Below are 26499 nucleotides of genomic sequence, written 5' to 3' on the forward strand. Positions count from 1 at the left end.
TATCATCTCAGGATGGAATAGTCCGTTAGATTAAGGGGAGATAGTTTGGATAGTGGCTGGTTGAGTAAGACAGCTCTAGCTTAGGCCTCTGATTAAATGGCCCAAAGCTGTGCCTGGTACACGCACTGGCTGCACCAGGGAGGACAGGACGGACGAGATAAGAGGAATTCAGATGGATTGGCCTTCAAAATGTAGGGAGGGTCTTCATCTGTAAGTTTAGACAAAGAACTCGGCATGCCATTGGGCACCTTGTTTTAAGGGGCCCTCTATAGGTTAAATGGTCCTGTCCATATTCTACCCCAGACCCACCCCTAAAAAGAGAATAAATGGAAGAGCTAATGAGCCCTTAGCTCAGACAGGGGAGCAGAGAGCTCCCGAGGGTGGATCCATGCGGACTTCGGTCTAACATTCTTGGGCAGTTCAGGAAGAGAGAGGAATAAGAGTTGTTCGTGCACCGGGTGTGGTAATGAATTAATTAGCTACTTGTCACAGTCGTATGTTTTTGCTGTATAACTAGTGTGTTATATTCCATCCTAAACTCCGATTAAACACAATGGGAGAGAAATTGAGTATAGCCCTGTTAGGGGCGACAGCCTCGCCAGGGCGCTAAAAGTAGCACCCCGGAAACATTCGCGCCCCCGCACCGGAAATTGAGTGGTTGCGCCCCAAAGGGAAGCGCGGTGCTACTGGAGGCGCCCCTCATCCCTCTTGGGGCGCTGCGAGCGAATATCGTGGCGCAACGTGCCACAGTGCCACACGCTGCGGCACGTTGCGCTGCGGTATTGCAGGCCTTCCTCCCCTTCTTAAAGGGGAGGGGCCTCGTGCAGCATGATCTGGGGCCCAGCTGGGCCCCCGAGGATCGGGAGTGCAGGCAAAAGAGCCCGGCACTGAGAAGAAGTGCCGGGCTCTTGGAGCGCAGCCGGCACTCCGCGGGGGGGGGGGGGCATTCAGGAGGCCGGGGACAGGAGCGCAGGCAGGTGCTGGCAGGCGACCAACAACAAAAATGGCCGCCCGGCACCTCGCCATTAATTTGCGCCTCCCCGGCCGCAGGTACGCCACCCTGACCCTGTCGGACATAGCGTCCGGCGGTAAATCAGGGGGCGCTGCCGAATTTCGCGGCCGGGGCGTCAGCGGGGCGCTGCGCACTCCGATGAAGTCATCGGCAGCGGCGCAGCGCTAACAGTTAGCACCACCACTAACGTCCCGTGGAATTTAGCGGGAGGCGTGGGCAGTGCCACGCCCGGGCGCCAGTTGGCTTGCAACCCACTTAGCGCCCTCTTAAGGCGCTAACGGGTGGCGCAACCAACTCAATTTCTCCCCCAATATACCCACCATATTGGCTTGCACTCAATCCTGTTTATTTGAAGTACCAGTGATAAGTTAATCTCTCTACAATACATTAAAACATAATGTTGGCTGTGCAACGCCAACTACCAGAAACTCCTTTCATGTGAAAGCTGGAGGTGAATATGAGGAAAGAACCTCGGGAAGCAGACAGTGCTAGTGGCCAGTCTCATTTCTGTGGCCAGTCAGAAAAGAATTTATCCAGTCAAGAATGATGGAAAACATATATACTTTTTAAAAAATCAGCACTTATATGGTAATTACAATATAGGAGTGGAAGGAGTGCAGCGAAGATTCACCAGGCTGATACCTGGGATGGCAGGAATGACGTATGAGGAGAGATTGGGTCGATTGGGCTTATACTCGCTGGAGTTTAGAAGAATGAGAGGGGATCTCATTGAAACTTATAAAATTCTAACAGGACTGGACAGACTAGATGCTGGAAGGATGTTCCTGATGGCGGGGAGTCCAGAACCAGGGGTCACAGTCTAAGGATAAGGGGTAAGCCATTTAGGACAGAGATGAGGAGGAATTTCTTCACCCAGAGAGTGGTGAACCTGTGGAATTTTCTAGCACAGAAAGCAGTAGAGGCCAATTCATTAAATATATTCAAGAAGGAGTTGGATATATTTCGTAAGGCTAAAGGGATCAAGGGATATGGGGAGAAAGCAGGGACAGGGTACTGAATTTGGATGATCAGCCATGATCACATTGTACGGCGGAGCAGGCTCGAGGGGCCGAATGGCCTACTCCTGCTCCTATCTTCTATGTTTCTATGTTTCCAATATATTCAACCAGTAAAAAACTATTCACTAAATCACGAGCTGCAATTGGATTATAAAATTTAGTGGCAGTTGGAAAGTTCAATGATTTTTAGTTAGGATTACACCAGAACACAGGAATGTGCTGGACCAGCAAATACTTGGCTGGTCCCAAAGTTCAAATAAATACCATATTGTATCTCATATCTCTTAATCGCTCCCTTTGCCAAAGTCCCTCCTAAATTCATCGACGCTATCCGACTTCATCGTTTCCTGGGACAGTCTGTTCCATACATTCAGTACCCTGTGTGTGAAGTAGTTGAGTCTAAACTGTCTGATCACCTTCCAACTTTCCAATAAATTACTAAAGCTTTAGTCGTTTATCTTGCAGTATACTACTATTCTGTGAAGCACAGGGGGCAACTTCTAGCATCAAAAAGAGCATTAAACTCCTCAACGAGCATAACACTTAGCATCCTGAAGTTACAGAAATTGGAAAGATTGACGTTTCTGTGTTTGTTCATTATGGTGGATTCAGTTTCTGTCACTTCATGGACTAAGGCAGGCTAGGGCTCCAGGCAAAGATGTGAAAAGGGCTTCAACTACACAATATAAAATGAAAACGAAGCAAAAGAAAAAAGAAATATGCCATCAATAGCAATGCCCCAAACCACTGACTTCCTGCCTCAGTCAGATGCCTTTAATTCCCCATCACATACAGCAAGTAAATCCTGTAGGCTGCTCAGCCTAGAGGCCTTGACCCTAGGTGCTTCAAAATCTTCCCTCTCAACAGATTCCTACATACACAAATAAACAACGGGCAGACTGTCACAACAAGTCACCCTGGGAATAACTGATGCAGGCAAACAATGAAATCTGTTAGAAACAACTTACTAGAGGCAGTAAGCAAGCAGAAGTGTGGGGGAAAAGCTATAGGCAGTGGGATGGGGTAAGGGAAGAACGTGACCTTTAGATACAAAATAAACCCTACTAGGGAAAAACTACATATCCCAGGGTCCCATGAGGCCAGTCACACATGCAAACACTCCATATGTGGAATCCTGTAGTACATATTCTTTCAATATAACAGCTTTTTAAAAAATTTTGTTGTAAAAATGGATGTTCTTTATCAAAATTATATGCATTTTGTAAATCTGATTTAAAGATGAGTTCTTTTCATTCACAGTAAACTTCAACTTTCAGCTAGAAGTTTAATTACCTTACTTTACAATGTTGGCTCCCAATGGGAGGTCTTAAATTATTAAAAACCTATTTTGCTTAATTAAATACTGAGTATTTCTTGCCAGTTGTATATATACTCCTTTTAAAAATTAAAGAATTATGATTAATTGCATTTTTTGTATCTCAGCTAATTGAATACTTTTCATTAAATAGTAACAGCTCATGACACGGACAGGGTAATGGGCTACTTACTATCTGCCCACCATGTGGGTAAAGGCATTATTTTATCTTATTACTGACTGTTTCAGAAGGTTGGTCAGAAATCTCTGGATATTTAGACGTACTAAATATGTTGCTCTGTGAAATACTACTAATTACATAAGAGAGGGTGGGAAATCCAATGTAGTGGTTTACACTTCCTTCCCATGCGTAACCATTAGAATTGTGTTTTAAATGACATTTATCATGTGGCAACAAAGACTCGCTGAAAGTACCGTAAACAATCTTGTGTAAGATTCCTTTCAAAATTCCACCCAAATTATTAGGGTCAATATTACAAAGCTTGCGTCTACCAAACTTTCCACCTTCATGCCAGCTGCAATCTTCTCTCTGTTCATTTGCATTTAAATCATAGCTCCCTATATAAATCCATAGGGTTATCTCCCAGTTGGAGTTTGGGGTAAGTTTAGGAGGGAGAGTTGGCATTTAGCATCACAGCCCTGAAGACTGGAACAATAGGAATAGTTTTCTATGAACCCACACCCAGCCATTAGGCACCCCCCCTACTGTGCTCCTGGCCATCAGCCCAAACCACAGCACAAAGTTGGTTATTAAAGTGCACTTTGTACCAATAATGTAGGCAAACATACAGTCAGAAATACAACAGAAGGCAAACAGTACTAAAAACAAGCTTGAAGCCAACATCTGGGCTGATGGCCCAAGAACACAGAGGGTAAACCTGATGGTTGGGAACAGGTTGCAGTAGGTGAGAGTGGGCCTTGAACGCGAGGTCCAGGCCCCTGAGAGAGGTTAGGCATCAGGCTACGAAACTTAATAGATACATGGGTTTATGGGCCAGTTAAAATATTTTTTGCAATTTCTTTTTACATTATGTGGGGTTATAAATTGTACTTTTTACCTGGATAGAATCATAGAATCATGGCCGTGCCTTTTGTTGCTTAGGCCCTAAGCTCTGGAATTCATTCCCTGCCTAAACCTCCCCGCCTCTCTACCTCTCTTTCCTCCTTTAAGTTGCGCCTTAAAACCTACCTCTTTGACCAAGCTTTTGGTCATCTGCCCTAATTTCTCCTTATGTGGCTCGGTGTCAAATGTTTTGTCTTATAATACTCCTGTGAAGCGCTTGGGACGTTTTACTATGTTAAAGGCGCTATGTAAATACAAGTTGTTGTTGTAGAATGGTTACAGCGCAGGAGGCCATTCGGCCCATCGAGCCCTTGCCGGCTCTCTGCAAGAGCATTTCAGCTAGTCCCACTCCCCCACCCGCTCCCCGTAGCCCTGCAAATTATTTTCCTTCAGGTACTTATCCAATTCCCTTTTGAAAGCCGCGATTGAATCTGCCTCCACCACCCATTCCAGATCCTAACCACTCGCTGCATAAAAAACGTTTTTCCTCATGTCGCCTTTGGTTCTTCTGCCAATCACCTTAAATCTGTGTTCTCTGGTTCTCGACCCTTCCGCCAATGGGAACAGCTTCTCTCTCTACTCTGTCCAGACCCCTCATGATTTTGAACACCTCCATCAAATCTCCTCTCAACCTTCTCCGCTCTAAGGAGAACAACCCCAGCTTCTCCAGTCTATCAATGTAACTATAGTCCCTCATCCCTGGAACCATTCTTGTAAATCTTTTCTGCACCCTCTCTAAGGCCTTCACATCCTTCCTAAAGTGCGGTGCCCAGAATTGGACACAATACTCCAGTTGAGGTCGAACCAGTGTTTTATAAAGCTTCATCATAACTTCTTTGCTTTTATACTCTATGCCTCTATTTATGAAACCCAGGATCCCGTATGCTTTTTCTACCTCTTTCTCAACCTGCCCTGCCACCTTCAATGATTTGTACACATACACCCCCGGGTCTTTCTGTTCACGCACCCCCTTTAGAATTGCTCCCTTTAGTTTATATTGCCTCTCCTCGTGTTTCCTACCAAAATGTATCATTTTGCACTTTTCTGTGTTAAATTTCATCTGCCACGTGTCCGCCCATTCCACCAGCCTGTCTATGTCCGCTTGAAGTCTATCACTATCCTCCTCACTGTTCACTATACATCCAAGTTTTGTGTCATCTGCAAATTTTGAAATTGTGCCGAAGTCAAAGTCATTGGCCCAGAAATTCAGGTCTCCACGGGTGAGTACGCGCTGGGTACTCACCCGTAGGCCCAATGGAAGTGCCGGTTTCGTGCATGCACTGCGCATGCGCGGGAAACCGGTACTTCCATTCCCCTGAAAAGGGGTTCAGAGGTGGAACGTGTGCGCCGGAGAGTCTGCGCGTGCGCCTGGAACTTACGGTTTTTTTTGCAGGGTTCTCCGGGAGGTTAAGTCTCCAGGAGTTACACTTTTAAAAAGCAGGCGCAAGGCCTGCTTTTAACAAGGTAAGTGGTGAATTAATTAAAATTAAAACATTTTTTCCACAGGTTTATTATTTTTAAATACTTTATTTTTAGCCCCGTTAGAAAATGTAATTAATTTTTTCAAAAATTTAAATTATTGTTTAAAATAGTTATTTCATGTAATTTATAGTTATTTTTAAAATGTGATTTTTTTTTTAATTTATAGAAACATAGAAGATAGGAGCAGGAGTAGGCCATTCGGCCCCTCGAGCTTGCTCCGCCATTCAATGAGATCATGGCTGATCATCCAAATTCAGTACCCTGTTCCTGCCTCCTCTCCATATCCCTTGATCCCTTTAGCCTTAAGAAATATATCCAACTCCTTCTTGAATATATTTAATAAACTGGCCTCTACTGCCTTCTTTGGCAGAGAATTCCACAGGTTCACCACTCTCTGGGTGAAGAAATTTCTCCTCATCTCTGTCCTAAATGGCTTACCCCTTATCCTTAGACTGTGACCCCTGGTTCTGGACTCCCCGACCATCGGGAACAGCCTTCCAGCATCTAGTCCTGTTAGAATTTTATAATGAAGTTTTAGTGATGTTTTGGGGCTTATAGTATTTATAGGTTTGACAGCTCTTCCTGTCAAACTTATGAATGAAGCATTCCCTGCTACCATTGGCTCTCCATGGCCCACGTGATCCCAGGGGACGCATCGAACTAACTGCGCCCCTGGGATACACAAGCACTGCGCGCCGGCAGTTGGAGCAGGCCCAGGATCGGAATCCCACGCGGGCCCACAGCTCAACGGCTGGCGCGCTAGGTAAGTGCAGGTCGGGGGCTTGCACCCGCGGGAAGCCCCCGACCCAAATTTCAAGAAAATATATATCAAGAAAAGCAGTGGTTATGGTACCGACCCCTGGGGAACACCACTGTGTACCTTCCTCCGGTCCGAAAAACAACCGTTCACCACTACTCTGTTTCCTGTCGCTTAGCCAATTTCGTATCCATGCTGACACTGTCCCTTTTATTCCATGGGCTTCAACTTTACTGGCAAGCCTATTATGCGGCACTTTATCAAACGCCTTTTGGTAGTCTATGTACACCACATCAACTGCATTGCCCTCATTAGCCCTCTCTGTTACCTCATCAAAAAGCTCGATCAAGTTAGGTAAACACAATTTGCCTTTAACAAATCCATGTTGGCTTTCCTTAATTAATCCACACTTATCCAAGTGACTTTTAATTTTGTCCCGGATTATCATTTCTAAAAACTTCCCCACTACCGAGGTTAAATTGACTGGCCTGTAGTTGCTGGGTTTATCCTTACACTGGAGTCAACAGCTTGTGGGGAAATAATGGCAAGTCAAACTTTTTTCAAATCATTTTAGTATCAAAACTACTAAAATCACTAAGAATATATCACATAACATTTATTTAAAAAATACATCCCCACAATGCCAAAGGAACTAAAGAAAAATAAATGCCAATGGAACATAAAACTGTGTACCGAGTGAAGCATTTAGTTACTAAGTTCGAAACTGAAATGTGCAAGTTCAACAGAATATCTAGGTCAGGCCTGTGGCCATGCATGATCAAGCCCGTGGCCATGCATGATCAAGCCCAATGAAACAAAATAAAAAATCTCCACAAAAATTATTTAACTGGTAACCATACAAAACATGCACAAACATAATCAACAAAAATGTAAAGGTGGGTAAATGCAGTTGAGATGCAGATCAACCATGATCTAATTCAATGGCAGAACAGGTTCGAGGGGCTGAATGACCTACTCCTATTCCTATGCACCACAGGTGCATGCAAAAGATCCTATGGCACTATTCAAAGTCCTGGCCAATATTTATCCCTCAACCAACATCACTAAAGCAGATTATCTAATCATTGGGCTGGATTTTCCAAGCCCTGAAGAGGCGGGCACGGAGGTGGGACTGCCGGTAAAGTAGCAGAAAGTGGGGGCGGATGGCAAACCTGCGCCCATCCCGCCTCCGTACCCTTTTGCCAGGAAGCGGGAAGATGTGTTGCTTCGGGTCCTGTCTCCTGGAGGCGGGAAAGGGATTAAATCCTTTTAACTGCCTGTTAACAGGTAGTTAACAGGCAGGAAAAAGGATTCGTGCCATTTTGCCTTCTCAGGTGAAGGCTTCCCGACCTCGGAGAACCCCACCGGGTTGGAGGAGACGTGGAGGAGGTCTGCGGCGGTCGGAGGCACCTGGAAGTAAGATGTAGAGGTGAGTGATGGGTGCAAGTGTGGAGTGGTAAGTATGTAAGGTGAGTGATAAGTGTTTAAAAATGTTCACTTACCTTGTTTTCTTCCTATAGCCTTCATCCACCCTGGATCAGGAGACCCGACATCTTCTTTGTCGAATTTACAAACTGGCTGTTGGATCTTCCGAACCAACAGTCATCAGAAATCTACAAAATTGAAAGGTTTGATGAGTCCTGAACACAAGGGCTCATCAAACTAGAGAATGTCTGTATTTGACAGCTTCACAGAGCTATCAAACACTGACATTTCTTCTTTCAAGAAGTCTTGACAGATGGCACGTCAGACGTTGACGTGCTCTGTCAGTGACTTCCCCCTAATTGGCCTGCTGAGCCCAATCAGGGAAAATCCCTCTGGATGATCAGACAATGACGGAGGCGGGACATTGACACGACAAGCAGCAGTGACGCCTCCAACTCATCTCCATTGAGAAAATCCAGCCCATTATCTCTGTGGTGTTTGTGGACTTCATTGTGTCCAAATTGGCTACCACATTTCAGAACATTACAACAGTGACTACATTTGAAAAGTACCTCATTGACTGCAAACGCTTTAGGGTGTCGTGAAAGGCGCTATTTTCTTTCTTTCCATCTACTAAGAAGCTCAATACATATATTTATGTGAAACTTCTGGGTCAGCATTTGTGGTTTGGGCTCCTTATGGCCACAAAGGGGGAAGTCATGAGGTGAAATAGCATTGCTGAGGCAACTGTGTTGCATTACAGCTATCACAAGACCATGGTAAACATCAAGAAGTGCATTCCAAGTATAACATGAAGGAGATCTACTCAAAAATATTGTAAGATCAAATTGATGAAAGCTCCTGCTTCTCCTGCACCCACAGGAATAAAAACAGATTTTTTTTTGAGCCTTTAAGGAATGCTGGTTAAGCCACTCAAGACCTGGTACAACTAGGTGGCACATGCGTGGGCAAGCTCCGCCTATTTTTAACCTGAATTTCACGTGCGAGGTCCTTCAACTAGCGTACAACTAGAATTTGCGTACTTAAGAAGCCTGTTTCAGGCAGGTGCCCTGGACAACTAAAAATCGCCCAAGTCAATATGGCGTTTGACGCACTTCTGGTCCTGATCAGGTGCGACAGATCTCAATGAAATTCAGAGGCATAACGCCCATTTTACAGGCACAAAACGGGTGGCTGTAAGCTGAATTTTCCTCCATTACTTTTTGTCCTCAATTAATCCTTGTAGAATTTACTTCTTTCATCTGACTACATTAATGGCAATTTTCAGGGGCAAGTGTGAATATGTTGGACATTGTACATGAAGGTTAAAAAGTCTTGGATTCAGAAACTCCTCCACTTATCTTGTAGAAAGTGGTAAGTGGTTTGCTGTGCCAAATGTAATTCCCACTGCTACTGAAAGTATTCCAGGGTAGTTTCCATGGCACCAGATCTATACTTAAACTATTCACCAGCAAGCACGCTCATTCGAAAGATACCGTTCACTACTTTTGTTGCAGCCAAAACAGCCCCAGAACCAATACCTTCCCCAAAGGCCAGTACGGAGTAAGTAAAAGTTCAGCCTGATGTAGTGAAAAACAGCGTCACCTCTGCCTGCAAATGTTTATGTTGCTTTCGAAGATAGTGTTGGTGTCACTTCTTTAAGTGGTGCAAACACCAGCCTCCAATGGCACTAACACTTTGCCACTTTACAGACGGCAGCAAAGTTAATGGGTATAAAATTAACCTGGATTTTTTAAAAGCATGTTAAAAAATATATATATATCCGGGTCTTGTGATGGTTCTGGATGCAGTGATAGGTGTCAAGTTTGCCAATGAATCCCCACACGATAAGTTGCTGATACTGTCAGGAGGAGGTAAAGAGCAGCAAATAGGCACTTCCCTGCAAGGAGAAGAAACAACAAATAGTGCAGCAAGACACCCCACCCACGGTCACTGTCACATATTGCCTAGCGACTAAATCATAAAAACTTACAGCACAGAAGGAGGCCATTTGGCCCGCCGTACCTGTGCTGGCTCTTTGAAAGAGCAGTTGTGCTTAGTCCCACATCCCCACTTTTTGTCCGTAACCCTGTAAGTTCCTCATCCTCAAAGTGTCCAACTCACTTTTAAAAATATTTATGGAATCAGCTTCCACCACCTTTTTAGGTAGAGTGTTCCAGAGCCCAACAACTCTGAGAAAAATGTTCTCCTCATCTCCCCTCTATATCTTTTGCCAATGATTTTTGAATCTATGATCGCCAGAGGGAATATTTTTCCCTATTTACTCTATCAAAACCTCTCATCATCTTGAAAACCTCTAGTAGGTCACGTCTTAACCTTCTCTGTTCCAAGGAGAACACTCCTAACTTTTCCAACCTCTCCTCGTAACTGAAGTCCCTCACCCTTGGTAACATTCTGGTAAACCTCCTCTATATCCTTTCTAAGGCCTTTACTGATGTGTGGTGCCCAGAATTATCCACAATACTCTGGCTGAGGCCTAACCAGTGATTTATAAAGTTCTAGCTGACCTCTTTGCTTCTATATTCTATTCCTCTATTTATAAACCCAAGTAGCCCATATGCTTTTTAACCACCTTATCAACTTGCCCTGGCACATTTAAGGATTTGTGTATGTGGACAACAAGGTCTCTCTGCTCATCTACACTTTCCAAAATTGTGCCATTTATTGTATACTGTCTTTCCATATTAGCCCTCCCAAAGTGCATCACTTCACACTTCTCAACATTGAACTCCATCTGCCATGCTTCTGCCCATTTCATCATCCTGTCTATGTCATCCTGAAGCCTCTAACTATCCTCATCACTATCTACTATGTTGCCAAGTTTCGTATCATCTGCAAACTTTATAATGCTGCTCCCTACACCCAAGTCTAGGTCGTTTATAAAATCTCCTTGATTAACCCATGCCTTTCCAAATGAAAGTTTATTTTGTCCCCGATAATAGTTCCCAATAACTTCCCCACCACCAATGTTAGGCTGATTGGCCTGTAGTTTCCTGCTTTATCTCTCTCCCCTTTCTTAAATAGTGATATAACATTAGCAACCCTCCAGTACTACTTCTGTATCCAATGAAGATTGAAAGATTGTGACCAATACCTTTGCTTCTTTCAGCAACCTAGGATGCAACCTTCACATCATCAGCTTCCTTTGTGAAGACAGATGCAAAGTACTCGTTTAATACTTTTGCCATGTCCTCTGCCGCTACATGATGATTTCTCTTTGGGTCATTAATAGGCCCAACTTTTTTTCCTAGCTAACCTCTTACATTTTATATTTTGTTTTAGGGTTCAATTTAATGTTGCCTGCTAATCTTTTCTTGTAAATCAAGGCAGATATCTAGGGATAGGTTACCGGCCTACCCTCTCAGTCGGCAACTATGTATGTGACAGCTTTGAAGTGGGTGGAGGAATGCTACTTGAAAAGGACAAAAATAAGAATGCGGTACAGTAATTGTTACTTAAGGTAATCACATCTACAACTATGACTGCAGAGCTGGTTGCTATGAACAGATGGTCAATGACATTTGCCAGTATGACCAGAAGAGACTCAACATACTGGCCATCACTAAGACCCATGAGACTAACTGAATAATAGAATGTTTTAACTGTTTTCAGCCATCCTAGCTAATGTAGTTTATCCAGGCTACAATCCCACAAAATATACAAGCCACTAGCCTGATTATAGTGATAGTGCCCATTGCAATAACAATTTTTCCTCTGATCAGTCCACAAGATCAAAGTAACACTGCAATTCTGCATGCAGTAGTGCTTCTGCAGAGGCATGCCTACACAATATTTATTCTAAGCATGTGCCGCAGCAATTTGACATACAGGGAAAAGGGTATCTGGGGAGGTTTCTAATGTGCTTAATTCTGAAGAAATTTGCATTTTAATGGCACTGTTACTGTAAGGTTGCACAATTTAAATTGAATACCTGCTAAACCACTTATTTGAATAACCCTAGCTTTGTTTCCATATTGTACACTCAATCTTTGTCAGAGATGGTTGAATCAGGGTTCCACACAACCGTGCTTCCATGATATTGGTATCACCTCAATTGATAAAAAGTGCTTTCGTGGATAGTGAATCTATTAACCCCAGCTCCAGCTCTCTCACTTACCCTTCATTATTCATTTCCTATTTCCAAGAATGTTAAAGCAGACATTTAAATGCAATTTTTACTTTATATGTCCTTCAGTTGGGCAATAAAAATCTTATTTATTTTTAATTCTTCAAAGATTAAGCTTGTGTTTTTTTGTTAAAATAAAATATTAGCAAAAGTGTTAGTTAATTTTCCTGTAAGTATGTTTTTTTATTCATTCATGGGATGTAGGCATCACTGGCAATGCCAGCATTTATTGCCCATCCCTAATTGCCCTTTTATACAACTGAGTAACTTGCTGGGCCATTTCAGAGGGCAGTTAAGAGTCAACCACATTTCTGTGGGTCCCTGGAGTCACATATAGGCCAGACCAGGTAAGGTCGGCAGATTTCCTTCCCTAAAGGACATTAGTGAACCAGCTGGGTTTTTACGACAATCCGGTAGTTTCATTATTGAGACTAGCTTTTTATTCCAAATTGAGAATTTAAATTTCCCAGCTGCTGTGGTGGGATTTCTCCGAATTATTAGTCCAGGCCTGTGGATTACTAGTCCAGTAACATAACTACTATGCTAGGGATGGACCACGACACCCACATCCCATGAACGAATAAAAGAAAATGCTACCGTACCCGATAGTGAAACAATGGAAGTAAATGATTTAATTTCAGATGCAAATATACTTTGTGTCTCTGCAAATCTAACCAACAGATACTTGTGTTCTTAACTTTGACAGCTCTGTGATAGATCAGAATTATAATTGACTATTTTTAAAATATTTTTTAAGTGTATTTTTTGTAGCTAGACAACTGGTGTCCATTTTAAGATGTTTACTGCTGGTTAGAAACAGACTGCCTGGATGAATACCTAGAATACACTTTGCTGCACATGTTAACGTCACGGGGGGGTGGCGGGGTGGGGAAGACGACTCACTTCTGTCTAAGTGGATGACTTAATGAAGGCTAATTGTTAAATCCACATAGATGAGAAAAAAATGTAATATTGTTTATCTGGCTGTGAGGAGACAGAGTTAATCAGGAGTGACTAGCCCATGAGGAAACCTGCCTGATGCTTTTGATCATACTGTACCATCTGCTGTAATCAATTGTAGAAGATATCCTTTTGATATTCTTTTGTTTCAATTCAAACTTCAAAGAAACAACTGCTGTTGCCATTTTACTTACTCAATATTAATTAAAACAAGTATTAGTTTATTCTGAAGCCTGCACTTCACCTCTCTATGGGTCGGCCATTTCACATGACTGCTTGCCAATGAAACGGAAGTATTTTCACTTGGATTATATCAATTAATATTCACTTCACGAAAATCAATGGGGATTATAGTCATTACTAACATCACATACACCATTAATCTCAGAAAACAAACAGCAAATCTAGCATCCTGGAACATCGCCAGGAACTATAAAAAAGCTGGAAACCCTCAGTAAGCCAGGTAGCATCTGTGGAGAGAGAAACAAAGTCGACGCTTCAGGTCAATGACCTTTAACCATTTATGGCAACCGTGAGATAAGGCCAAGAATATTCTTTTATGGTTGCACTGCTGCATGTTTGCTGTGTCCTTTTTTCAAACAAATAAACTATATATTTGACTGTGGTATAAAATATGTTAGGTCAGCTATTTCAGTTCCCCTCTTTCGTATTTTAACTTTCCTTATTATACATGCACAAGCATCAGAACATAACATCATTGTTCATGCAATGTATTTGAAAACTACTACTGCCAATTATTTGAAAGTGTAGCAGGCTGCTTTCATAACATTTAAATATCACAATCAACACAAATAAAAGAGTGCTCTTGCTCTGAAGTAAATTTGAGCTGAAAGTACTGACTATTCCCACCCCATTTCTCCATATAGACTGTAGTTAAGGACTGAACCACAGTGACAGAAACATTCAAAGACCGCATGGATGAACTACAGAAGTTGTTCATCCCAGTTTGGGATAAGAATAAAACAAAAAGGGTGACTCAACCATGGCTAACAAGGGAAATTAGGGATAGCATAAGATCCAAGGAGAGGGCATATAAATTGGCCAGAAAAAGCAGTAACCCTGAGGATTGGGATCAGTTTAGGATTCAACAAAGGAGGACAAAGGGATTAATTAAGAAGGGGAAAATAGAATATGAAAGTAAGCTTGCAGGGAACATAAAAACTGACTAAGAGTTTTTATAGATATGTGAAGAGAAAAAGATTAGTGAAATCAAGTGTAGGTCCCTTGCAGTCAGAAGCAGGGAAAGTTATAATGGGGAACAAAGAAATGGCAGACCAATTAAATGCATATTTTGGTTCTGTCTTCACAAAGGAGGACACAAGTAACCTCCCAGAGATGTTGGAGAACGTAGGGTCTAATGAGAGGGAGGAACTGAAAGAAATCAGTATTTGTAGGGAAATGGTGTTAGGGAAATTGACGGGATTGAAGGCCGATAAATCCCCAGGGCCTGATAATCTACATCCTAGGGTACTTAAGGAGGTGGCCCTAGAAATAGTAGATGCATTGCTGATCATCTTCCAAAATTCACTGGAATCTAGAACTGTACCCATGGATTGGAGGGTAGCTAATGTTACCCCACTATTCAAAAAGGGTGGTAGAGAGAAAGCGGGGAATTACAGACCGGTAAGCCTGACATCGGTAGTGGGGAAAATGCTAGAGTCCATTATAAAGGATGTAATAGCTGAGCACTTGGAAAACAGTGACAGGACCGGACAAAGTCAACATGGATTTACAAAAGGTAAATCGTGCTTGACTAATCTACTGGAATTTTTTGAGGATGTAACTGGGAAAATAGATAAGGGAGAACCAGTAGATGTGGTGTATTTGGACTTTCAAAAGGCTTTCGATAAGGTCCCGCATAAGAGATTAGCGTGTAAAGTTAAGGCACATGGGATTGGGGGCAAGGTATTGACTTGGATAGAGAACTGGTTGGCGGACAGAAAGCAGAGAGTAGGAATTAACGGGTCTTTTTCCGAGTGGCAGGCAGTGACTAGTGGGGTACCGCAGGGATCGGTCCTTGGACCCCAGCTATTCACAATATACTTTAATGATCTAGATAAGGGAACTAGATGTAATATCTCCAAGTTTGCAGACGACACAAAGCTGGGTGGGCGTGTGTGCTGCGAGGAGGATACCGAGAAACTCCAGGATGATTGGGACAGGTTGGGTGATTGGGCAGAAGCGTGGCAGATGCAATATAACGTGGATAAATGCGAGGTTATCCACTTTGGTGTCAAAAACAGAAAGGCAGACTATTATCTGAATGGGAGAAGGGGAAGTGCAACGAGACCTGGGTGTCCTTGTGCACCAGTCGCTGAAGGTAAGCATGCAGGTGCAGCAGGCGGTGAAGAAGGCAAATGGTATGTTGGCCTTCATAGCGAAAGGGTTTGAGTACAGGAGTAAGGATGTCCTGCAGCAGTTGTACAGGGCCTTGGTGAGACCACACCTTGAGTACTGTGTGCAGTTTTGGTCGCCTTATCTGAGGAAGGATGTTCTTGCCATGGAAGGAGTTCAGCGAAGATTCACAAGGCTGATCCCTGGGATGGCAGGAATGACGTATGAGAGGAGATTGGGTCGATTGGGCTTATACTCGCTGGAGTTTAGAAGAATGAGAGGGGATCTCATCGAAATTTGTAAAACTAGATGCAGGTAGAATGTTCCCGATGGTTGGAGAGTCCAGAACCAGGGGTCATAGTCTAAGGATAAGGGGTAAGCCATTTAGGACAGAGGTGAGGAAGAATTTCTTCACCCAGAGAGTGGTGAACCTGTGGAATTCTCTACCACAGAAGGCGGTTGAGGCAAAGTCTTTAAATATATTCAAGAAGGAGTTAGATATATTTCTTAGAGCTAAAGGTATCAAGGGATATGGGGAGAAGGCAGGTACAGGGTACTGAGTTTGGATGATCAGCCATGATCTCATCGAATGGCGGAGCAGGCTCGAGGGGCCGAATGGCCTACTCCTGCTCCTATCTTCTATGTTTCTATGTTTCATGCTGTAACACTTGCTGCACATCCTATGTGCTGAGTTCCCAGAGCCTTTATTGAAGTAGAGAGCTCATCACACAAAGCACACCCTGTTGCAGCTCTTGACACAGGATTTTTTTTGTTTGCTGATCCAAACAAGCAGTCATTTTCTACAATGATTCCATACAATTCCATATGCTCTAATCAATGGGCACAAAATTAGCAAGCTTTTGAGTCTTCTCTCTTCAACACACCACAGACAAGCTGGATTTAACTGGGGAAGTATCACATTGTGGGTGACACCCATTAGGAAACATAGAAGATAGGAGCAGGAGTAGGCCATTCGGCCCCTCGAGCCTGTTCCGCCATATAATGAGATTATGGCTGATCATCCAAATTCAGTACCCTGTCCCTGCTTTCTCCCCATATCCCTTGATCCCTTTAACCTTAAGAAATATATCTAACTCCTTCTTGAATATATTTAATGAATTACATAGAATGGCAGAGCAGGTGATGTGTTACTGCTGCAATATGTGGGAGCTGGTGGACACCATTGATGTTCACAGTGATCACATTTGCAGTAAGTGTTGGCTGCTCGAGGAACTCCGGCTCCGTGTTGATGAGCTGGGGTCCGAGCTTCAAACACTGCGACACATCAGGGAGGGGGAGAGTTACCTGGACTCTGTGTTCCAGGAAGTAGTCACACCAATTAGATTAACTAATTCAGATGTAGTCCGTGGCCAGGGTCAGGATGGTGTGACTAGGAATGAGGCAGGTACGGGGATCCAGGAGGTAGTGTTGGAGGAGCCGCAGCCCTTGCTCTTGTCCAACAGGTTTGAGGCTCTTACTCCCTGTGAGGATGGGAACGGGGACTGCAGGGAGGATGAGCAATCCGGCCACAGCACCATGGAATGGGGGGCCATTCAAGTGGGGGGAGTAAAAAGAAATGTTGTAGTGGTAGGGGATAGTATCATTAGGGGGATAGATAGGGTTCTTTGCAGCCGAGAGCGAGAGTCCTGAAGGCTGTGTTGCCTGCCCGGTGTCAGGGTTAAGGACATCTCCTCTGGGCTGGAGAGAAACTTGGAGTGGGAGGGGGAGGATCCAGTTGTCATGGTCCATGTTGGTACCAACGACATAGATAGGACAAGGAAGGAGGTTCTGCTGAGGGAGTATGAGCAGCTAGGGGCCAAATTAAAAAACAGAACCACAAGGGTAATAATCTCTGGATTACTACCTGAGCCACGAGCAAATTTGGCTAGCGTAAAAAAATCAGAGAGTTAAATGTGTGGCTCAAAGACTGGTGTGGGAGAAATGGGTTTTGCTTCTTGGGACACTGGCACCAGTACTGGGACAAGAGAGAGCTGTTCCGTTGGGACGGACTTCACTTGGCCAGTGCTGGGACTAGAATCCTGGCGAATCGAATAACTAGGGCTGTAGAGAGGGCTTTAAACTAATTAGTGGGGGAGAGGTTTCAAGAGAGCGAAAAATAAAACTGTCAGCGGCGAAGGCAATAGAGCAAGGTAGCAGTGGGGGAATTAAAAACCAGAGCGTGTCAGGAAGGGACAGAATGTATAATGATAAGGGTAAAGTAGTAAAGGGGGTAAAAGCAGGAATAAATTGTCACAAAACATATTTAAAAGTTCTTTGTCTGAATGCACGCAGCATTCGTAACGAAATAGACGAGTTGGCGGTACAAATAACTACACATGGTTATGATCTGGTGGCCATTACGGAAACATGGCTGCAAGGTGACCATGACTGGGAACGAAACATACAAGGGTATTTGACAATTAGGAAGGACAGACGGGAAGGAAAGGGAGGTGGGGTTGCTATGTTAATAAAGGGTGGAATCACTGCAATAGTGAGAAATGATATTGGGTCAAAGGATCAGGATAGTGAAACAGTTTGGGTGGAGATAAGGAATAATAAGGGGAAAAAGTCACGAGTGGGCGTAGTCTATAGACCTCCTAACAGTTGCAACTCGATTGGTCGGAGTATAAATCAGGAAATAGTTGGGGCTTGTAATAAGGGAACAGCTATAATCATGGGGGATTTTAACTTTCATATTGACTGGACAAATCAAATTGGGCAGGGCAGCCGAGGAAGAGTTCATAGAGTGCATTAGGGACGGGTTCCTTGAACAGTATGTTACTGAACCAACCAGGAGGCAGGCAATCTTAGATCTGGTCCTGTGTAATGAGACAGGATTAATAAAAAATGTCCTAGTAAAGGATCCCCTTGGAATGAGTGACCATAACATGGTTGAATTCCAAATTCAGTTGGAGGGTGAGAGAGTTGGATCTCAAACCAGCGTACTAAGCTTAAATAAAGGAGACTATGAAGGTATGAGAGCAGTTGACTAAAGTGGACTGGGGAAATAGATTAAGGTGTAAGATGGTACATGAGCAGTGGTGTACATTCAAGGAGCTATTTCACAACTTTCAAGAAAAATATATTCCACTGAGGAAAAAGGGGCGTAAAAGAAAAGACAGCCATCCGTGGCTAAGTAAAGTAATAAAGGATAGTATCCGACTGAAAACAAGGACATATAAAGTAGCCAAATCTAGTGGGAGGATAGAAGATTGGGAAGCATTTAAAAGCCAGCAAAGAATAACTAAAAGATTAATTAAGAAAGGGAAGATAGATTATGAAAGTAAACTAGCAAAAAATATAAAAACAGATAGCAAGAGTTTCTACAGTTATATAAAAAGAAAAAGGGTGGCTAAAGTGAATGTTGGTCCCTTAGAGGACGAGACTGGGAAATTAGTGGTGGGGACCATGGAGATGGCAAAAACACTGAACAAATATTTTGTATCAGTCTTTACAGTAGAGGGCACTAAAAATATCCCAACACTGTACAAACAGGGGGCTATGAGGGGGAGGAGCTAAACACGATTAAAATAACTAAGGAGGTGGTACTCGGTAAGATAATGGGATTAAAGGCGGATAAATCCCCTGGACCTGATGGCTTACATCCTAGGGTCTTGAGAGAAGTAGCGGTAGGGATTGCGGATGCATTGGTGGTAATTTTCCAAAACTCCCTGGATTCAGGAAAGGTCCCAGCAGATTGGAAAACTGCTAATGTAATGCCCTTATTTAAAAAGGGAGGTAGACAAAAGGCTGGAAACTATAGACCAGTTAGCCTAACATCTGTGGTTGGTAAAATGTTGGGAGTCCATTATTAAGGAAGCAGTAACAGGACATTTGGATAAGCATAATTTAATTTGACAGAGTCAGCATGGTTTTATGAAGGGGAAGTCATGTTTGACAAATTTGCTCGAATTCTTTGAGGACATAACAAACAGGGTGGATAAAGGGGAACCAGTGGATGTGGTGTATTTGGACTTCCAAAAGGCATTTGACAAGGTGCCACACAAAAGATTATTGCACAAGATAAAAAATCACGGGATTGGCGGTGATATACTGGCATGGGTGGAAGATTGGCTATCTAACAGGAAACAGAGAGTTGGGATAAATGGTTCATTCTCGGGTTGGCAATCAGTAACTAGTGGTGTTCCGCAGGGGTCAGTGCTGGGACCCCAACTCTTTACAATCTATATTAACGATTTGGAGGAAGGGACCAAGTGCAACATATCCAAGTTTGCTGACGATACAAAGATGGGAGGGAAAGCAGTGAGTGAGGAGGACATAAAAAACCTGCAAAAGGACATAGACAGGCTAAGTGAGTGGGCAGAAATTTGGCAGATGGAATATAATGTTGGAAAGTGTGAGGTTATGCACTTTGGCAGAAAAAAATCAAAGAGCAAGTTATTATCTAAATGGAGAGAAACTGCAAAGTGCTACAGTACAAAGGGATCTGGAGGTCCTGGTGCATGAAACACAGAAGGTTAGTATGCAGGTACAGCAGGTGATCAGGAAGGCCAATGGAATCTTGGCTTTTATTGCAAGGGGGATGGAGTATAAAAACAGGGAAGTCTTGCTTCAGTTATACAGGGTACTGGTGAGGCCACACCTGGAATACTGCGTGCAGTTTTGGTTTCCATATTTAAGAAAAGATATACTTGCTCTCGAGGCAGTTCAAAGAAGGTTCACTCGGTTGATTCCGGGGATGAGGGGGTTGACTTATGAGGAAAGGTTGAGTAGGTTGGGCCTCTACTCATTGGAATTCAGAAGAATGAGAGGCGATCTTATCGAAACATATAAGATTGTGAGGGGGCTTGATCGGGTGGATGCGGTGAGGATGTTTCCACTGATGGGTGAGACGAGAACTAGGGGGCATAATCTTAGAATAAGATTCAAAACTGAGATGAGGAGAAACTTCTTCAATCAGAGGGTAGTAAATCTATGGAATTTGCTACCTCAGAGAGCTGTGGAAGCTGCGACATTAAATAAATTCAAAATGGAGATAGGCAGTTTCCTAGCTGATAAGGGAATTAGGGGTTACAGGGAGCGGGCAGGGAAGTGAACGTGAGTCTAGGTTCGGATCAGCCATGATCCTATTGAATGGCGGAGCAGGCCCGAGGGGCCGTATGGCCTACTCCTGCTCCTACTTCCTATGTTCTTATGTTAATTAGCCTCAACTGCCTTCTGTGGTAGAGAATTCCACAGGTTCACCACTCTCTGGGTGAAGAAATTCCTCCTCATCTCAGTCCTAAATGGCTTAACCCTTATCCTTAGACTGTGACCCCTGATTCTGGACTCCCCCGCCATTGGGAAGATCCTTCCTGCATCTAGTCTGTCTAGTCCTGTTAGAATTTTATAAGTTTCAATGAGATCCCCTCTCATTCTTCTAAACTCTAGCGAATACAAGCCCAATCGACCCAATCTCTCTTCATACGTCATTCCTGCCATCCCAGGTATCATCTGGTGAATCTTCGCTGCACTCCCTCCATGGCAAGATCATCCTTCCTCAGATAAGGCAACCAAAACTGCACACAAATACTCAATAGTGTGGTCTCACCAAGGCCCTGTACAACTGCAGCACGACATTCTTGCTCCTGTACTCGAATCCTCTCGCTATGAAGGCCAACATACCATTTGCCTTCTTAACTGCCTGCTGCACCTGAATGCTTATTGGTGCATACCAACAACAGGTGCCGAGGCAATTTCGCTGGAGGACCAGAAAAGAGGAAACTTGGGAACTGGGGGGGGCACAGCTTTTTTAAGATGACGAGGGTAGTGGGACTGTAGGAAGGCAGGGACATGTTGGCATTGAGACACACAAGGAAGTGGTCAAAAAGTAGCCTTCACAGAATCACAGAAACCCCACAGTGCAGATAGAGGCCATTTCGGCCCATCGAGCCTGCACCGACACATATCCCACCTGATCCCCGCAACCCCCTCACCAACACACATCCCACCCTATCCCCGTAACCCCACATATTTTAATCCCCCTAACACTAAGGGTCAATTTATCATAGCCAATCAACCTAACCCGCACATCTTTGGACTGTGGGAGGAAACCGGAGCACCCGGAGAAAACCCACGCAAACACGGGGAGAATGTGCAAACTCCACACAGTCACCCGAGGACGGATTCGAACCCGGGTCCCTGGTGCTGTGAGGCAACAGTGCTAACCACTATGCCACCGTGCTGCCCTTGTCAGTGATCAAGGCCTCAGAAACAGAGAAACCACAAGAAACAGCAAGCTCAAAGGGTTGGCATGGGTGAAGCAGCTTACGTGAAGCATGACAAATCAGAGGAGACGGGACCCTCTACCTGTAATAGTATCTCTGCTGCTCTGGACCCGCTTAACTGTTCCCTCACTTTTTTTTTCGACATTCTCGTTTCCACTATATCATTCAAGGTCTCCTATCCTACGTAGAATCATAGAATGGTTACAGCACAGAAGGAGGCCATTCGCCTCTACAAGAACACTTCAGCTAGTCCCAACTCCCCCGCCCTTTCCCCGTAGCTCTGCAAATTATTTTCCTTCAGGTACTTATCCAATTCCCTTTTGAAAGCCACAATTGAATCTGCCTCCACCACCCTGAGGCAGTGAATTCCAGATCCTAACCACTCGCTGCATAAAAAAGTGTTTCCTCATGTCACCTTTGGTTCTTCTGCCAATCACCTTAAATCTGTGTTCTCTGGTTCTCGACCCTTCCGGCAATGGGAACAGTTTCTCTCTATCTAATCTGTCCAGACCCCTCATGATTTTGAACACCTCTATCAAATCTCCTCGCAACCTTCTCAGTTCTAAGGAGAACACCACCAGCTTCTTCAGTCTATCCACGTAACTGAAGTCCCTCATCCCTGGAACCATTCTTGTAAATCTTCTCTGCACCCTCTCTAAGGCCTTCACATCCTTCATAAAGTGCGGTGCCCATAATTCAATAACACAATATTCCAGTTGAGTCCAAACCAGTGTTTTATAAAGCTTCATCATAACTTCCTTGCTTTTGTACTCTATGCCTCTATTTATGAAGGCAAGAGTATGGAGTTTGTGCCGGAAGCTAAAGACGATGGTTTCGTTCTTTGCAGTGTTTAGCTAGAAGAAATTGCAGCTTATCCAAGACAGGATGTTGGGCAAGCAGTCTCAAGAGAGGTGGTGGAGAAGTTGAGGAAGGGGGCCCTCCAGCTCCCTCTCTTCTGTTAACAGCCTCCTTAAAACCCACTATTTAGTCACTCCCTTCTACTATCTCTTTCTTTGGCTCAGCGTCAATTTTTTTCCTTACACCTCTGCAAAGTGCCTGGAGACATTTTTCCAGGTTAAAGGTGCTATACAAATGCAAGTTGTTGTAGCACCACCACTGGCAGGAGAGTGCAACTACACAGCGTGACAAGTTTACATACCCAGTTTTCATTACAAATATGAACACAGAAATTTATAACTGAAATAGAATTTATGATTTTTAAAGGAGGACTAAATAACATCTATGTCACCTGGTCCAATTATCCCCATATTCTAACCAAGCGTCACCTGAACACTACACTCGATCTCGACTCCCTTGTGTAATGCAACAGGAAATCAAGTCGTAGCAGAAAAGAAAGGTAAGTATTTTGAACAAAAACAATCTTGCTTAGACTTTCTTTCTCCTTTAAATTTTCTAACTTGGTCGAATGTGTTTAAATGAAAAAAAAAACAATAGTGGAGTTTGTTTTAAATTTGTTTCTGGTCAGAGAATGTACATACTGATTCCTGGGATGTGGGGGATTGTCCTATGAGGAAAGACTGAGTAGACTATATTCCCTAACGTTTAGAAGAATGAGAGGTGATCTCATTGAAATGTATAAAATTCTTAAGGGACTTTACAGGGTAGATGCAGGGAGGATGTTTCCCCTGGCTGGGGAGTCTAGAACTAGGGGTCACAGTCTCAGATTAAGGGGTCGGCCATTTAGGACTGAGATGAGGAGAAATTTCTTCACTCAAAGGGTGGTGAATCTTTGGAATTCTCTACTCCAGAGGGCTGTGGAGGCTTGGTCATTGAGTATATTCAAGACAGAGATTGATAGGTTTTTGAATATTAAGGGAACCAAGGGATATGGGATAGTGAGGGAAGGTGGAGTTGAGGTAGAAGATCAGCCATGATCTTATTGAATGGCGGAGCAGGCTCAAAGGGCCGAATGGCCTACTCCTGCTCCTATTTCTTATGTTCTTATGCTGGTGCCAAATCTTACGAATTCAAGTATTCAAAGTTAGATTAGGAAGAAACACAATAACAAGCACAGGAAGGGGCCAATGAGAGGCTGACATGAAACAACAGATAGTAACCGACCAGTCAACAATAAGCTTCCTGGGAAAAAACATTTCTTATGCCAAGCTCTATGGGTTAAAACTGAACAATGGGGAAAAAAAAGCATATGCTTGCTTTAATCTGCCCAATTTCCTGTGTCATACTTGGCATTCTGACCTTCTCAGTATTTTGGCTTGTTAAATCTCTATTTTGGTTGCAGTATCACTATTTCCTAGTTAAACACGATCATAGATTTCTTTGAAATGAAACTATTTTCCAACTTGCTCTACCGCAGTGGTAGAAAATTGTTTGATTTGTTGCCATGTCCCTCCATTCAGCAAGTTCCAATCTCAGGTGGACACCAGGCAGCAAGTTGAATCTAGGTACAGGAAACTTGACCTTAAGGGGTAAACAAAAAGGGTAAATGACGCCCAGATTTCATAGCTCCTACCAGTTACAAAGTGACAACGATTCTGATGCAGTTCTGCCCCCAAATATTAATCTATTTTCCCCCTTTCAGATGCTGAAGAGCCTACTCTGTACTTCCATAATTTTCTAATAATACATTTTAATAGCCAGGAAAACAATCTTGGGCAGGTTGTAGAGAAGTAGGAGCAACTCTGATTTAAAAAGCACAAAAAAATCATTTTTAAAAAAGGACAGGAAAATGATGAAAGAAGACTGCTGCACGTTCAAATGCAGTTTGTATTCGCTGTCATTCGTCGCGATGCCAGACATCTGAAGACTGAGATTGGTGCAGGTCAAAACAAACACTCGTGGTTCTGCAGACAAAGTAACCCCGCTCGCTGGCAGCGGCTGACTATACATCATTTAAAATCGTCCTAATGGAGATTTTAATAAATAATAAAATGATTTTCGTTTCGTTTCTCTAAATACGGGCTCGGCTTGAGCGAACAAAGAGAACAAACGCCTCAGCCAGCCGGGCGGGCGGGGGTCTGCGGGCTGGAGCAGCCTTACCCTGCGATCAGCACAATCACTCGCAGCGGGTCTTTGGCGATGGTGAAGACAAACAGAGCCAAGGCGGGGCCGAAGGCGATGAAAGTGCAGCCGAAGAAGACAGCCACGGTCATCTCGTCAGCAGCGAGCCCCGGCGCAGATCCGTCCGAGTCCCCAGTCCGCCCGGGACATGACTTGACGACAGCCAACCGCTCGGACCGGACGGGCTCGGCACCACCAGTGGGTGGCGAGGGTGTCGCGGTCACACTTTCCTTCCTCCGTCCCAGGAGGGATGACACGGCCGACTCAGTGCGAGCAGAAGGCCCCTGATTTCGGTCGCTGATGGCCGATCCTGCTTGGAATGATGGCAATCCTGAAAGATTTCTTTTTTCAAAAACGCGAATCCGCACAAGGCGACGGACGGCTGGGCCACCGTAACCCCGCGGCGGCCGCTGCCTCCGCCCTAATCTCGCGCGCACTCGCTCTCCTGGCGCGTCACCAGCGGCGGGGTCAGAGGTCAAGGCGCCTCTTCAAAGATTGAGTGGGGAGATGGGGACTCGCCCTTCCTGTCCCGTTTCTGCTGACTGCTCACGATATAGTTTTATATGAGCCGCAACTTCCTCCAGTTAAAAATTGGGAAGCCATTGTTTTCTCTCCCTATCCCTCCCCTCCCCACTGATTCCATCCCTCTCCCCGCCACTGTCTCAGGTTGAACCAATACTGTTTGAAACCTCTGCCTCCTACTTGACCCCGAGATGAGCTTCTGACCCCATATTCTCTCCATCACTAAGACTGCCTACTTCCATAACATCGCCCATCTCCGCCTCAGCTCATCTGCTGCTGGAACCCTCATCCATGCCTTTGTTAACCTCCAGACTAGGCTATTCTAATAACCCTTTGGCCCTCCACTCTCTAAACTTCAGCTCATCCAAATTCTGATGCCTGTAGACATTTTACAGCATACTGGCTCACTCATCGGCCCAGATATTCCGACCCCTATAGGTGGGTACGCATTGTGTACCCACCCGTAGGGACATCAGAAATACCGGTTTCAGGCATACGCTGAAAACTGGCATTTCCGATCTGTCAAGAATCCTCTTAGCAGATCCTCCGGCTGCCCTGGAGAAGGGCCTCTGCGGGCAGATAGTTCTGCTTTTTGGAGACCCTCCGCCCGCAGAAAACCCTTACAATTCTTACGCCTGGTAAAAGCAGGCCCAGGATAAGAGTTCAAAAAAGTTTTTTTTTTAATTTCACTGATTTATCACTTAAAAATACTTTTAAAAAAGGTACGTTTATTTTTAGCCCCGTAAAAAACTTTAAATTATTTTTTTCAAAAAATTAAATTTTTGTTTAAAATAACTAATTTATTGTAATTTCAAGTCTATTTAAAAATGTGATTTTTTAAAATTTATTTAAAGTTTTACTATGTTTTTGGGGTGATCTCCATTCATATATTTGACAGGCTCCCCATGGCCCACGTGATCCCAGGGACACTGCGAACTACATGCACCCCTGGGATACGTGGACCCTGCACACTTCAAGTTTGGAGAGGCCCAGGAGCGGAAGCGTGTGCGTCCCAGGAGCCCTCGGGTAAGGGCGTAGATTTTTCCAGATCGCAGGCCTCCACACATGGGAGGCCTGTGATCGGAAAATACAGGCCATCATTCCTGTCTTCGCTGATCTCCATTGGTTCTCAGTCTCCCAACACCATACATTGAA

At 44.0% G+C, this 26499-nt stretch overlaps 1 protein-coding gene across 2 annotated transcripts in view; it reads right to left on the minus strand.

Moving 5' to 3' along the window:
• LOC147123478 (gamma-secretase subunit Aph-1b) overlaps positions 1 to 25262 on the minus strand; it is a 100772-nt gene extending 75510 nt beyond the window's left edge. Inside the window, exon 1 of one of the 2 annotated variants that reach the window (XM_085973554.1) lies at positions 24802 to 25262. In XM_085973554.1, the coding sequence (XP_085829680.1) occupies positions 24802 to 24914 (113 nt within the window). In that variant the 5' untranslated portion in view covers positions 24915 to 25262. The remainder of the gene's footprint in view (positions 1 to 24801) is intronic. The other variant, XM_085973564.1, reaches the window with a different exon arrangement.
• Between the last annotated feature and the right edge of the window lie 1237 nt (positions 25263 to 26499).

This window comes from Somniosus microcephalus, chromosome 2 (genome assembly GCF_052327205.1).
Source record: "Somniosus microcephalus isolate GS21.2 chromosome 2, FLI_Smic_1.0, whole genome shotgun sequence".
NCBI lineage: Eukaryota > Metazoa > Chordata > Chondrichthyes > Squaliformes > Somniosidae > Somniosus > Somniosus microcephalus.